This window comes from Paramormyrops kingsleyae, chromosome 8 (assembly GCF_048594095.1).
Source record: "Paramormyrops kingsleyae isolate MSU_618 chromosome 8, PKINGS_0.4, whole genome shotgun sequence".
In the NCBI taxonomy this organism is placed as follows: domain Eukaryota; kingdom Metazoa; phylum Chordata; class Actinopteri; order Osteoglossiformes; family Mormyridae; genus Paramormyrops; species Paramormyrops kingsleyae.
In genome coordinates, this window is record NC_132804.1 from 30,812,903 (window position 1) to 30,826,471 (window position 13,569).

Consider the following 13,569-nt stretch of genomic DNA (forward strand, 5'->3'; position numbering starts at 1 on the left):
CGACAGCTTCTTTCTCCGTTTGGGACAGACTTGTGCAGTCCCACACTTCACCTTGTCATCACGTAGCTTATCATTACCGGATTTCTAAGCAGATGCTTTTATGTAAAGCAGCTTAATATTTCACACTTATTTTCACTCTCGCGTCTGTGATATTTAACGAGATGACTCAGGTTTCAGTATGGGTACACCGTCTTGCCGATCACACCACTGGCATTCCTTAGTGATCGACGAGTATCGTGCTAGCCCCTCCCACTTCAGAAACTCCCAGAACATCTGAGTAAAGCTGTGACCTCCTGCAGAGAATTCTTACGATGCCTGTGACTGTGTGTGGGGGACGCTGGACCATAAGGATCAGGGAGTCCTCTGTACTGATTAGACTCCCAGTGACTTGGTGCAGGTCATGCATGAGTGACTCCAGGAAGGGGTGCTCCACCTGAGGCTGCTGTGTGTGTCTCCCTGTGTCAGATGGTACCACGCCAGCCTGTCCAGGGAGCACGCGGAAGACATGCTGATGAGGGTGCCTCGTGACGGCGCCTTCCTCGTGAGGAAGAGGACAGAGCAGTACTCCTTCGCCATCTCCTTCAGGTGTACCCCCCACTCCATACTACATCGCCGTGCCATCTGTGCTGCTTCCCTCATGTGACTGAAACCTCGGGGACAAGTGGGATATGACTGGCTCCTCAGCTGACCTGTGACAGCCACAGTTGTGGCACATTTTGCTTGTCCTGGCTAGCAGCCTGCTGAGACATACTGGGGAAGAAACACCACTTGATTTATGTTAAATAAACGTGGTGAGGGAATGCTGGGTAATCCTGCACTGTCAGCGCTGTGGAGGGTGTTCTGGGTAATCCTGCAATCTCAGCGCTGTGGAGGGTGTGCTGGGTAATCCTGCACTGTCAGCGCTGTGGAGGGTGTTCTGGGTAATCCTGCACTGTCAGCGCTGTGGAGGGTGTTCTGGGTAATCCTGCACTGTCAGCGCTGTGGAGGGTGTGCTGGGTAATCCTGCACTGTCAGCGCTGTGGAGGGTGTTCTGGGTAATCCTGCACTGTCAGCGCTGTGGAGGGTGTTCTGGGTAATCCTGCACTGTCAGCGCTGTGGAGGGTGTTCTGGGTAATCCTGCACTGTCAGCGCTGTGGAGGGTGTGCTGGGTAATCCTGCACTGTCAGCGCTGTGGAGGGTGTTCTGGGTAATCCTGCACTGTCAGCGCTGTGGAGGGTGTTCTGGGTAATCCTGCACTGTCAGCGCTGTGGAGGGTGTGCTGGGTAATCCTGCACTGTCAGCGCTGTGGAGGGTGTGCTGGGTAATCCTGCACTGTCAGCGCTGTGGAGGGTGTTCTGGGTAATCCTGCACTGTCAGCGCTGTGGAGGGTGTTCTGGGTAATCCTGCACTGTCAGCGCTGTGGAGGGTGTTCTGGGTAATCCTGCACTGTCAGCGCTGTGGAGGGTGTTCTGGGTAATCCTGCACTGTCAGCGCTGTGGAGGGTGTTCTGGGTAATCCTGCACTGTCAGCGCTGTGGAGGGTGTGCTGGGTAATCCTGCACTGTCAGTGCTGTGGAGTTGAATGCTGGGTAATCCTGCTCTGTTAGAACTTAGAACTGCACAGGGAATGCTGGGTAACAGCACTTTGTATGCATGCTCTCCCTCGAAGGGCGGAGGGTAAGATCAAACACTGCCGGGTGCAGCAGAAGGGCCAGCTGATCATGCTGGGCACATCTGAGTTTGACAGCCTGGTGGACATGGTTAGCTACTACAAGAAGCACCCCCTCTACAGGAAGATGGTGCTGCGCTACCCGATCAACCAGGAGACCCTTGAGAAGATCGGCACTGCTGTGAGTAGCCCCGCCCGTCAGCTCACCCCCCTCCCCTTCCCCCCAGCCACGTGCAGGCAGATCTTTCAGTCTGTCTAGTCCATGATAGGCTAGCAACCCATTTCAGGTCCAGTAAAAATCCAGCAGAGGCTTTGTTGCTGTTTATCTGTTAGCAGGGAGAAATGGGTCAGTGCATCCCTCATCCCTCAGCTGTTTGGTGTTCTGTTCTTCTCAATACAGAAACCTGACTACAGCTCTTTGTATGAAGGACGCAACCCGGGATTCTATGTAGAAGCAAACCAGATGCCTGCATTTAAGGTTTGTACATCTGAGGCTACCAAGAACATGCCTGAATATATGGGAAAATAGGCCGGCTTTGTGCTCATGTCTGGTGACTGTTCTTGCCATGACAAAGCCCTTTCTGAGTGTCACATGGTTATTGTCTTAGCATCTCTGTGCTGACCTCTGACCCCCGTGTACACAGTGCACTGTGAGGGCCCTGTACGACTACACGGCCAATCAACTCGATGAGCTCTCCTTCACCAAGAACACCATCATCTACAACGTGGAGAAGCCAGAAGCCTTGTGGTAAGTTGTACCTCTTCAGGTTGGAAGCTGTCTGATGTAGGTGTTTGAATGATGGTGTGTGTGTGTGATTATGGGCAGCCAGAGTACGGGCCTTTAGCGCCTGGGCCCGTGGAGTACGGGCCTTTAGCGCGTGGAGTACGGTCCTTTAGTGCGTGGAGTACGGGCCTTTAGCGCCTGGAGTACGGGCCTTTAACGCGTGGGCCCGTGGAGTACGGGCCTTTAGCGCGTGGGCCCGTGGAATACGGGCCTTTAGCACGTGGGCCCGTGGAATACGGGCCTTTAGCGCGTGGGCCCGTGGAATACGGGCCTTTAGCGCGTGGAGTATGGGCCTTTAGCGCCTGGGCCCGTGGAGTATGGGCCTTTAGCGCATGGGCCCGTGGAATACGGGCCTTTAGCGCGTGGGCCCGTGGAATACGGGCCTTTAGCGCGTGGGCCCGTGGAATACGGGCCTTTAGCGTGTGGAGTATGGGCCTTTAGCGCCTGGGCCCGTGGAGTATGGGCCTTTAGCGCGTGGGCCCGTGGAATACGGGCCTTTAGCGCGTGGAGTACGGGCCTTTAGCGCCTGGGCCCGTGGAGTATGGGCCTTTAGCGCATGGGCCCTTAGCGCGTGGGCCCGTGGAGTATGTGCTTTCAGAGTGTAGGGCTATAGAATGTGTGTATAATGTAGGCCTGTGGAGTATGAGCTGACTTGCGTTATAACCACTCTCACAGGTGGAAGGGGGACTGCAAGGGGAAGAAGCAGCTCTGGTTCCCAGCCAATTACGTAGAGGAGATCAGGTCCCTGTCTGCAGAGATGGAGATGTCTGTAAGCCACCCGAACTACCGCTCCACCTCTCACAGTAACCATGGCATCACTCCGCTTAGCATTATTACTTAAATGGAGCTCTATCAATGAAAGTTGTTAAGCTCCGGTAGCTCTGTGGCCATTCCTCTTCCTGCACCTTGATTTTTAGGTTGCCGAATGGTATGGTGACATTCAGGTGGTATAAGTGTCTGATTATGTAGCAGTCGAGAATGCCACATGTGAAAAGTGCCCCATCCACCCAACAGCCTCTGCCAGATAACAGCCCTCTGGGAAATCTGCTGAGAGGAAGTGTTGACGTGTCTTCCTGTCGGATCTGTGAGTGTCCCAGGCTATCACAGCCTGGGCTGCTTTTCTCCTCGCTAAATTTCAGTGATATGTGTGCTTAATTTTTATTCATAAATATGCTGTTTTTGTTATTACTATAAGCCAGCAGAGCAGCTGCGTTTAGCCATTTTAAATCTTAAGGGCACCAGACCGTGTTCCCTTCTGGGATTTTCACACATCAGGCCAAGATGAGCTGGCATTCAGCCAAAACATCATGCATCTTTTTTTTGAACACCCACGCCCCTAGTGGCCAGGCCTGAGGGGAAGGGCAAACAGCCTTACGTATTCTCCCTGGTCACCATGGAGATGCCGCAGCCTAGCACAACCCTGGACATCGCGGGAAATAGCCAGGAAGAGATTGATGATTGGATTCAGAAGATCAACGAGGTTGCCATGACATCAGAGGCGAAGGTGCCAGACTTTTCAGCATGGATGTCTACACTGAGGGGTGGATCAGGAATTGGGCATTAAAAGCATGTATTTTGACCACCTTTTCCTTCAAGCTTGAAGAAGGGAAGATGATGGAGAGGAGGAAGAAGATTGCACTGGAGCTGTCAGACCTTGTTGTCTACTGCCGGCCGGTGCCTTTTGATGAAGACAGTAAGATCCCTTCTTGGATTCTGCCACTGGAGCCACACTGTGATTGGTCCTTGGGCCTTGGAGCTGTCCTGCAGGATTGGCTGCTCTTGGTGTGTCACAGTCATTGGCTTGCAGTCCCCCAAAATCCTACATTTAGTCCAGCTGCATTCTGGCCTGTTCCAGTACTAGAGAGTTTCTCTTTCAGCCACTAACAGCCTCGGTATTGAGAAAAAAAGATGAACTGGTTGAATTTGGAAAGACAAACGGTTCATTTTGGATATTGAGTTGGATTAGCATCCGGCTGAATGTGAGCTGTCCGAGATCAGGCTTGCACACCATGAGCTTACTGATTACACCACGATGGCCGTTCTTCCTAACACTAACCTTTCTCGCCCCTACCCTCCTCACCCTCAGAGATCGGCACCGAGCGCACCTCCTACCGTGATATGTCCTCCTTTCCTGAGACCAAGGCAGAGAAGTATGTTAGCAGGGCCAAGGGCAGGAAGTTCCTGCAGTACAACCGACGGCAGCTGTCGCGCATCTACCCCAAGGGGCAGCGGCTGGACTCGTCGAACTACGACCCCCTGCCCATGTGGCTGTGCGGGAGCCAGCTGGTGGCGCTCAACTTCCAGACCGCGGGTAGGAACAGGAGACACACCGCGGCTCATTAGCGCTGCTGCTGTGTCAGTAACGACGTTTCGTTTTTTTTCTCCTTGAGCTTGATGGACCGTGACAGATTCTGGGAGGTCCAGCAAGACAGACTGCAGAACTTACTGTTATCAAATCAGTGTAACTAAATATTTTCTGAACAAGTCTGGAAGCTCAAAGAAAATTCTTAGCTCAGCAGAAATTACTTTCATGGGATGTGAGAAAGTCTAGTTCTTTATGGACTCAGGACAACATTCTCCTCTAGTGGGATTTTGCTGCGACATGGTTTACATGTTCCCAGTCAACACAAAATATTCTGTTGGCTTGGAGAAACCTTGCTATTACTTCTAGATGCCATATAATTCATACTGACTGCTGGCAAGTTTAGACAGCATTTCTCCAAAATGTTCTATCTTCTGTGTTGACTTTCAGGTGTCCAAATAGCAGGTTCATTATTGTGATTAATGGGTCCATCCACTTTGTTGCTGGTCTTTTTAACCTGATTCACCTGCCTACTACAGTGTTCTTAGAAGTCTTCTGCAGCACCACAATTCAAAGTCACCATCAGCATCAAGCTTAGTTGCCCATCCAGTGGTTATAACCTTTCTTATGTTCACTTCTTGCTTCTCTTTGTTGGCAGATAAGCCCATGCAGATGAACCAGGCCCTGTTCATGCTGAATGGACGGTGTGGCTACATGTTGCAGCCATCCGTCATGAGGGAAGAGGCCTATGACCCCTTCGACCGCTACTCCCTCCGCGGCATGCAACCAATTACTCTGCATATTGAGGTGTGGCCCAAGTCCGCACGGCAACGCCAACCGGGATGATCATTCATGTCTACAAGAGGTATAACAGTCTTCTCGCGATGTTCAATGTGACAGGCCACCTTTGCCCCCCCACACTCCAGGTACTGGGAGCAAGGCATCTACCCAAACATGGCCGGGGCATTGTGTGTCCGCTGGTCGAGGTTGAGGTATGCGGGGCCGAGTATGACTGCAGCAAGCAGAAGTCGGACTCTGCAGGTGAGACGCCCCCAACCTCCCCCCCGGATCCAGAAGGACAACAACAGTGCCGTGTTTACGAAGCTTGAACGTGTTGAAGTCTCGCTCTGCAATTAATATTCATGCGTGTTCCTGAATATTCACCGTTGGCTATGAATATTCAGATAAGCATGAAAATTCATGGAGTGCGCTCTCTGTGTGCAGCTGGCCCGTGACTGGGGAGGCCACGCCGATTTGCCTTTTAAGAATCTTCTCCGGCAGGCTTAAAAAGTACTTTATTACAATGAAACACTAATAACAGTTAATAGCCGATCACAGGTATACAGCAGCTTTTACTTCTAATTGAATGATTGTTAGTTCTAACCTGCATATTAATTGGATTTAACCAGTAGGAATGTCATCAAATCAAACCCCTTCTGCTGTAAATGGAGGGCAGAAGAGGAGTTCTTGGTTTGCCTGCACCCTGACCTCCATCTTCTGTTTCTTTGTCTTTGTATCTCTTTGTATCTTTGTATCTTTCCACATTCCACCCCCCCCCCCCCATGTAGAAGATAACGGCCTGAACCCCACCTGGCCCAGCAGGCTGTTTCGTTTCACCATCCACAACACAGCATTCGCCTTCCTGCGCTTCGTTGTCTACGAGATTGACCTGTTCAACGACCAGAACTTCCTGGCCCACGCCACCTTCCCAGTCACCGGGCTCAGAACTGGTGGGCTCAGAACTTCCTCTGACTGTCTTCCCATCTGGACCAGAACCATCACTGTTTACAGCTAAATACTCAGCAGTTGGGATTTTTTGAGACTCTACACTGAACCCTTTTCTCTGTGACTGTAGCACAAATGATGCTTAATAATTATGCCTGTTGTGAGGTGGTGGTGCTGTGAGCGTGTTTGGTGCAGGACTGACTCTAACTACAATGTCTGTGTGTGTCTGCATGCATACAGGCTACAGGTCTGTGCCCCTGAAGAACAGCTACAGTGAGGACCTGGAGCTGGCAGCCCTGCTTGTTCACATAAACATCCTGAGCGGGAGAGTAAGAACGAGTATTACCCTAAACCCTATACCCTAAATGGGGGGCGATGCCCCCCTAGAGGGGCGCAGAGGTATTGTGGAGCGGCGCACCAATGGGATAGCCTCAGGGGCAAAATAATCTCTTCACAGACTTTTACAGTAAATAACAATATATAAACCACTAACTTACGTGTACTATTAGAGCATTTATGTATTTTATTTAAACTTTATTTTACCAGGTAAATTAACTGAAAACCAGTTCTCACTGCTTATGTGATATTCGGGAGAAATAGCAGATAACACATCAGAACTTCCTGGGATACGAATGTTACGTTCTTCAGCCAATAAGGGCAAAGTTGTGTCGTCACGGAGGCTGTTCCAGTTTGTTCAGCTGGCTGAGAGGTGCTGTACGATCTGTCTTAAGTCATTTTTGTACCCTGTGACATGGTGACGCGTGATGACGTTTTGCAGTACTGGACAGAAAAATCTAACCATATCATGAAAAACGAGGTTTAAAATTGTCTACATGAAGTGCAGGGAGACTATGCAGTTAATGGGTGTGATTTAGTGTTGTTTTGTGCTATAGTACAGGCTGAAACCTGCGGTTATCATTAAAAACAAAATGCGGTAATCGTAAGACAAACTTTAATTTGTGTACGCTAATGAATATTAACAGGAATGTTTTATTTGCATAATTTCAAACTTATGCTGGACTTTTATTTTTAATTGATTGCTCTTTTTTTCTCACAGTAGTGAAATAGCTCCATTTGTATTTTGTAATTGCATTTGTTTCGCTCAATTAGAAAAGGGAGTTGTATTTCAAATAAAGTTTGAATCTGAACCTGTGTAGTTTGAATGGGGGGGCTCAATAATGTTCCTATCTAGAAAAGGGGGGCCCTGCAGAGAGAGTTTGGGAACCACTGCTGTAGCCTAAGCTGTAAATCCTAACCTTATACCCTAAACACCCGGAAACTGGTACCAATAGCGATCTATCCATCCTTCATAACTGCCTATCCAGTATGGGGGCATGGTGAGCGTTCTGAAGGCCCAGGGGAAAAGGCAGGGGGATCCTCATATATGCTGGGTAGAGATCCTTGCCTACATGTGTTTGGACTGCATGGGGAAACATGGGAAGAACATGCAAATTCCACACATAGCGGCTATAATCGACCCCATGACCCCGGGCAGGGTTCCCGCGGGGTCTTAAGTCTAAAATTCAGAAAGTTAAATTTAAGGCCTTAAAATGTCTTAAAAATGCCCAGATTTTCATCCTAGGTCTTAAATTTAATTTACCCAAGTCTTAAAATTCTTACCTCCGTTCATTCCCAAAAAGCGTTGTCCGCAGAAAATAAAATAGTAAAAACGCTGTAAAATGATGGTTGTGTTTTCTGGTCTGCACCAGTGTCTGCGTGGTAAAAAAAAAACTAAAAATCCCATCGCGTGATCACTGCAGCCAGGCAAACAGTTTGAGAAGGGTCTGGCTGCAGAACGTGCACTTTCAGCCACTGACGTCACGTGCACGCCCAGCCGCAACAGGAAGTGCAGGGGAATCAAAAAAAAAAAAAAGTGCAGGGGAATCAACGGCTAACTTAGTTCTTGAGGCCAATGTGAACGGTATGTTGTTTTATTATTTGTATTACAGAATGATATAGTTACAAGATTATTTCATGCCATACATTATTGCAATGTAAATGTTTTGATGTAGTGCGTTAGTAATTTTTTTATCTGACTGGGGTGATTTTTTTCAGTTAAAAGGCAACTACTAGCCAGTTGGCTCATGTTATCTTATCATAAAATAAACACATTTCTACTTTTACAAAGCTTTTCATGGAGTTACCTTGTGAATGTCTTAGTTTCCAGCATATAGTTTTTACTTGTTCGTGTGGTCTTGAGGAGAACGTTTCTCTGTCTCCTTATGGAACGGCAAGGCAAGTTTTTATTATCATACACGGGTATGATTAATGTGCTTTATAAAAACAAGATATTAAAAAGTTAAACCAAGACAAAAAAAGCAAAATAGAGATGGGGAAAAAAACTTATTTGATTTAAAAATTGCTTAGAAAATCTAAATAATATGATTAGAAGTGCAGTATATCCTTCCCCGCTTGTCCGCTCCTCCCGTGTGCCACGCCCCCTTGTTAACCCCGTGTGGATTCCCCGTGTTTATCAGCTGTTTCCAGTTGTTTTCATTATCGCTGATGGGTCTGGAACGTAACTTCCGCCATAGGCGGGGAATCACTATATATTTTAAGGCTTAAACTATAAAAAAAAAAAAAAAAGTTTATGCATATGGTCTTTCTATATCGCGGATTTTCACCTATGGCTGATGGGTCTGGATCCCCCGCCTATGGCGGAAGTTACGTTCCAGACCCATCAGCGATAGGTGAAAATTCGCGATATAGAAAGACCATATACGTAAACTTTTTTTATAGATTAAGCCTTAAAATACCACTCCCACATGCTTTAAACACATGTGAACTTATTAAAACGCACTTTGTAAACACAATATGATATGTGGATGTTGGGCTAAGGATATGAGTGACATAAAATATGAGAATTTCTGGTATCATTCGAATGTTTCTAGTAATGCACAGTGTTGGTCTTAAATTTTACTCATAATGGTCTTAAAAGGTCTTAAATTTAACTTACTGAAACCTGCAAGAACCTTGTCGGGGGTTCTGCCCATCAATGCTGCCACTGCCGTCCCTCACACATCATCTCTGTATGATGCCCTCGCTCTGGTCGTTACACTATATGAATAATGCAAGATAATCTGCTCAGGAGAAAGAAGAAGAATTTTATTCCTGGCTGGCAGTTCCCCCATCAGCCCTTCCTGCAACAAGGTTACATGCACTCAGGACTTCCTCTTAACTGCATGTTAACCTGCACAGGAGTGCAGATCTCTGGTCTCAGTGTGCTGAAACGGGTCTGTAAGCTGGGCATCCCGTCCAGGTGGACTCAGACGTTCCCATGGGGCTCCAGCTACTGAAGATAGATAGATGGATGGATGTTCCAGGGCGGGAAATGATGCACGCTTTGCTGACCTAGTGGTCAGGAAGCGAGCTGGCCGTAGGACATACCGTGTTGTTGACAGAAGCACTGGCAGCGCCCCCAAGAGGCTTGTGTGCGCATGGCGGACAGCTGGGAGATTAGGCAGCACTGTGTCGCTTATTTACATACATCGGAAACCCGGGGACTCAAACAGATGGCAGGCGCCATCCAAACATACGGCTGGCGGCGAGCGGGGAAGGGGGTGCGGGAAGAGGGTGTAGCACACAGGGGGCGCTGGAGAGCCACGGTGTGGGGAGGAGAGAGGAGGCATGGGGGGGCCTTAACATTGAACCCTCAACACTAACCCTTTTAACACTAACCCCCAAGATTAACACTAAACCTTAAGCCACACAGGTACAAATTTAATGATACCGGTAAAGATGTTTCTTAAATGCACATGAACCTACACGCATGGTGTGGTATGAGACACTCCTTCCTCCTTTGCAGAACGATAATGGTGATGTGACCGGCTCCTACCTGGGGCCTCCTGCTCCCAGTGCCGGCATCGCCTCTCTCCCACCACTGCCCGGCCTGGTGGCCCAGGCCTCGCGGTACCACGGCCGGGAGAGCTCCATGGAACTGCGCTACCAGGGCTCTGCCACCTCTGACTTCCGTGCGGCGCGGGAGGTGCCGCAGGACTACATGGAGGCCTCCAGCAGGAGGCGACCTCGCGTGCGTCATTGAGAGAGGGGGAGGTAGGAAGAGTCCAGCTGGCTGAGGGGGCCGTGTCCAGGGGGGGGTGCTCTGTGTGTGTCTGTGTAAATGTGCCTGAGACTCTGTCTGTGTGGGTCTAGAACACAAAACAGGATGATCACTTCTGACGCACTGATTTGCATAAAAATCTGAGGTAAAGATTGTGACCCTCAGGAGCTGCAGATCAAATTAAACCTGTTAGAGAGAATAATAACACCAGTTTTATTACATCTTTCTCTGTGGAACTGTTGTTCCTTTTTCAATAAAATCGGCTTGATATTACCTTCAGTGCGCATGACGATGAATGAAAAGTCACTGGGTCAGTAACATCTGTTCACATATAACCATAAGGTCAACTGTGCTTTTCAAACGCTAATCTGGAGTGTGCAGATTCGCATGCCTGACCTGTGCTGCATAAACTCTCACCAGGATGTGTCTGTAGGCTGTTTGATGCCACGTTCACACTACAGTGAAATTCAGCGTGTTTCCTCTGTGTTAATGTATGAGGGCTTAGCGACAGGCTGTGTGAAGACGGAGAACATGGTGTTTTTAAAAACCGACCTGCTACTGTCAGAGATGGAGGCGTGGCCTGGATGGGATGGCAGTCTTACCAGCTCAGAGCTATTCATGCTTTAGAGGGATGGAGAATTTGATTTGTGCCAGAAAATATGAATGGGGTCACGTTAAATTAGCAGCGCAAACCTGGCCTAATTGAATAAAGTGTAAATTAGAATAATCAGCCACACAAGATCAGGGGGTCATTTCTGCGAGAGGCAGCGTGTCCTGCTGGAGACGAGGACGACGATGTGTGTCACCCCCCCCCCAGGCGGCGGCGGAGAGCAGAGCCCCCGATGCTGTCGCCGTCCTCTGCTGCGAGTGCCCGTTTCTACGGAAACGCCCGAGCCCACCTTCTGGGCAGCTGTGTCTTCCCGTCTCCTCGGAAACGGAGCTCGAGCGATTGCTGTGGGTGCGACATGTCAAGATCTGGAAGCCGAAAGAGGCGCGAGTGAAATCGGGAGACGCCGGAATGTTCCATGGGGGACGGCTGAGTCGTCCTCGGATGAGAAGCACGCCGACCCGAACGCAGGCCGTCACAGCATGTGTGCTGAAGCGTTTGCAGATGGGCTGTTATTCTGCTTTGTTTATCCTCTCTTTTGTTTTGTATCATTCGTGTGGCACCAGCGCACACAGATGTCTTCACTGGCCCGTCTGTTTTTATCTGATTATAAGATCTGATTTTCTATGATTTACTTTAGAAATACTGTCTCTTTAAAGTTATAATTTCTAGTTTTCCACAGGAGGGGTGTAAGGTCCAGGTGGCTGGTCCACTTCAGTATCATTATGGGGTAGAAGCTCTAGAAAGTGGGAGAGGGACCAAAACTAAACCTGGCTGGTTGTCAGCTTTGGGGCAGCCCCAGTACGTCTGAATTGATGCCCCCCCACCCCCACTTCACGAGCGGCCTCCGGCCCTCAGACGGCTGGGTGGCGTGATGGGCTGCCACGTCATGCAGATGCTGGTTCTACACGTAGGGATGCCCCCCCCCCCCAAGTGGCCCCTGCTCCCACCAGCAGGTGTCGTAGTAAAACCAGTTTTTTTTTTTTTTTAAAAAGAGAAAAAAAAGAAAAGAAATAAAAGCAGGTCTGGTGCCAGACGCCGTAAAAAGCTCAGACTGTGTTCATGCTACACGGCAGTGACTCACTGTGGGGGGGTTGAATCAGCCACTTCTATGAAAATTATATTTTTAAAATGAAACTATGAAAATTACGTGTTAACATGTTTTTGTAGAAACGCCCCCCCGTTGGCTGGGAGCACACCAAGCGCTTCCATGTGTTTGTACTTTGCCAGACGATGGTTTGTTCTGAATGCTGCCTTGTGTATTAAAATGCTTTTCAGCCATTTTCAGATGTCCTGTTGGCTCCCGTTGTTTGATCTGCTTTCACACTGATGCTGGAAAAGCAGGAGTCCTGTGCCGCTGATGCTAATATCATGCTAATTGCCAGCATGTCGGCAAGCCGCCGCCTCTGGCCATTTGTTCAGAGTTACTCACCTCAGGCGTGAGTCCTTAATGCTGAGCGGGAGGCCCTGTTCCAGTCCACTTCCACCGTCATATAGGTGCTGTTTGGGAACACCAGCACCACGAGTCCCTGCCTCACGCCATTTTCCCGTGTGCCGCCCTGAATCCCAGCAAACCAGGATAATCCTCACCGTGCCTTACCGGCCCCGGTAGTTGCATGTTACCATCCAGACGTGTGTCGCTTGCAAGACCAGCCAGCCAACACCTACACCCGCATGGCGAGAGCACAGAACGTGGGAGAATGTTCCGGGCCAGAGAGAGGGTGGGCGTGCCATGCGTTTCTGTGCTGCGGCACGTAGCCACGGACATTGGGCCGTGGGGCCTGGGGCGGGGCGGTGAAGAGTTGTCAACTTTGGTCAGCTGGCTGGAGTGAGACTTTCAATTTGCGACAAGTCTGCGCACACATCGATGTGTATGTGCACATTTCATTACCTTGTAAGTAGGGTTACAATGCTATTGATATAGCAAATTTTAGGTTTATATTGGAATATTATAGATTTGCTGTAAGATTTCTTGTGTGGATGTGAGTCACACGAGAACCATGAGAATTGGCAACCCAGGACGTGTGTCTGTGCTGTGGCACGTAGCCGAGGGCAGGACTTCTGCATGAACAGGGGTGGGGGGCTGCTGTGGCCCACATGGGGAGCTAGCAGGGGTCGCGGACATATCACCACCCAAACGGACGCATAAAACATTCTTCTTTAAAATGAGATTTCACAAACAGCTTTTCCATTTGTTGCATTTTTATCTATCCTTATGCCACAAACGTCAGACTCAATTAACGACTAGCCGAGCATGGCTGGGACGTCCTCCTTAACGAACCCCACTAATCACTCAATGCTTGACATTCTTAAAGAAATTTCGTCTGAAGACAGGGGCTGTTCTGTCACGCTGTCAGGATATTTTAAGGGGTAGGGGAAGGGGTTCCTTAACATCCAGAACACCAGCAAGTAAGGCTGACGTCCCAAAGTGACACGGACCGGAC

The 13,569-nt window shown here is 49.2% G+C and overlaps 1 protein-coding gene across 6 annotated transcripts in view; it reads left to right on the top strand.

The window, feature by feature from the left end:
* LOC111835929 (1-phosphatidylinositol 4,5-bisphosphate phosphodiesterase gamma-1-like) overlaps positions 1–12,412 on the top strand; it is a 32,257-nt gene extending 19,845 nt beyond the window's left edge. For 4 of the 6 annotated variants that reach the window (XM_023796733.2, XM_072715664.1, XM_023796734.2 and 1 more), the window contains exons 19-33: positions 466–585; positions 1,648–1,828; positions 2,048–2,125; positions 2,292–2,395; positions 3,107–3,200; positions 3,446–3,515; positions 3,772–3,935; positions 4,028–4,124; positions 4,518–4,742; positions 5,392–5,540; positions 5,660–5,774; positions 6,302–6,463; positions 6,699–6,787; positions 10,264–10,511; positions 11,336–12,412. In XM_023796733.2, the coding sequence (XP_023652501.2) occupies positions 466–585; positions 1,648–1,828; positions 2,048–2,125; positions 2,292–2,395; positions 3,107–3,200; positions 3,446–3,515; positions 3,772–3,935; positions 4,028–4,124; positions 4,518–4,742; positions 5,392–5,540; positions 5,660–5,774; positions 6,302–6,463; positions 6,699–6,787; positions 10,264–10,500 (1,885 nt within the window). In that variant the 3' untranslated portion in view covers positions 10,501–10,511; positions 11,336–12,412. Of the gene's footprint in view, positions 1–465; positions 586–1,647; positions 1,829–2,047; positions 2,126–2,291; positions 2,396–3,106; positions 3,201–3,445; positions 3,516–3,771; positions 3,936–4,027; positions 4,214–4,517; positions 4,743–5,391; positions 5,541–5,659; positions 5,775–6,301; positions 6,464–6,698; positions 7,607–10,263; positions 10,512–11,335 lie in introns of those variants that run through there. The other 2 variants (XM_072715665.1, XM_023796736.2) reach the window with 2 other exon arrangements.
* Positions 12,413–13,569: the final 1,157 nt, after the last annotated feature.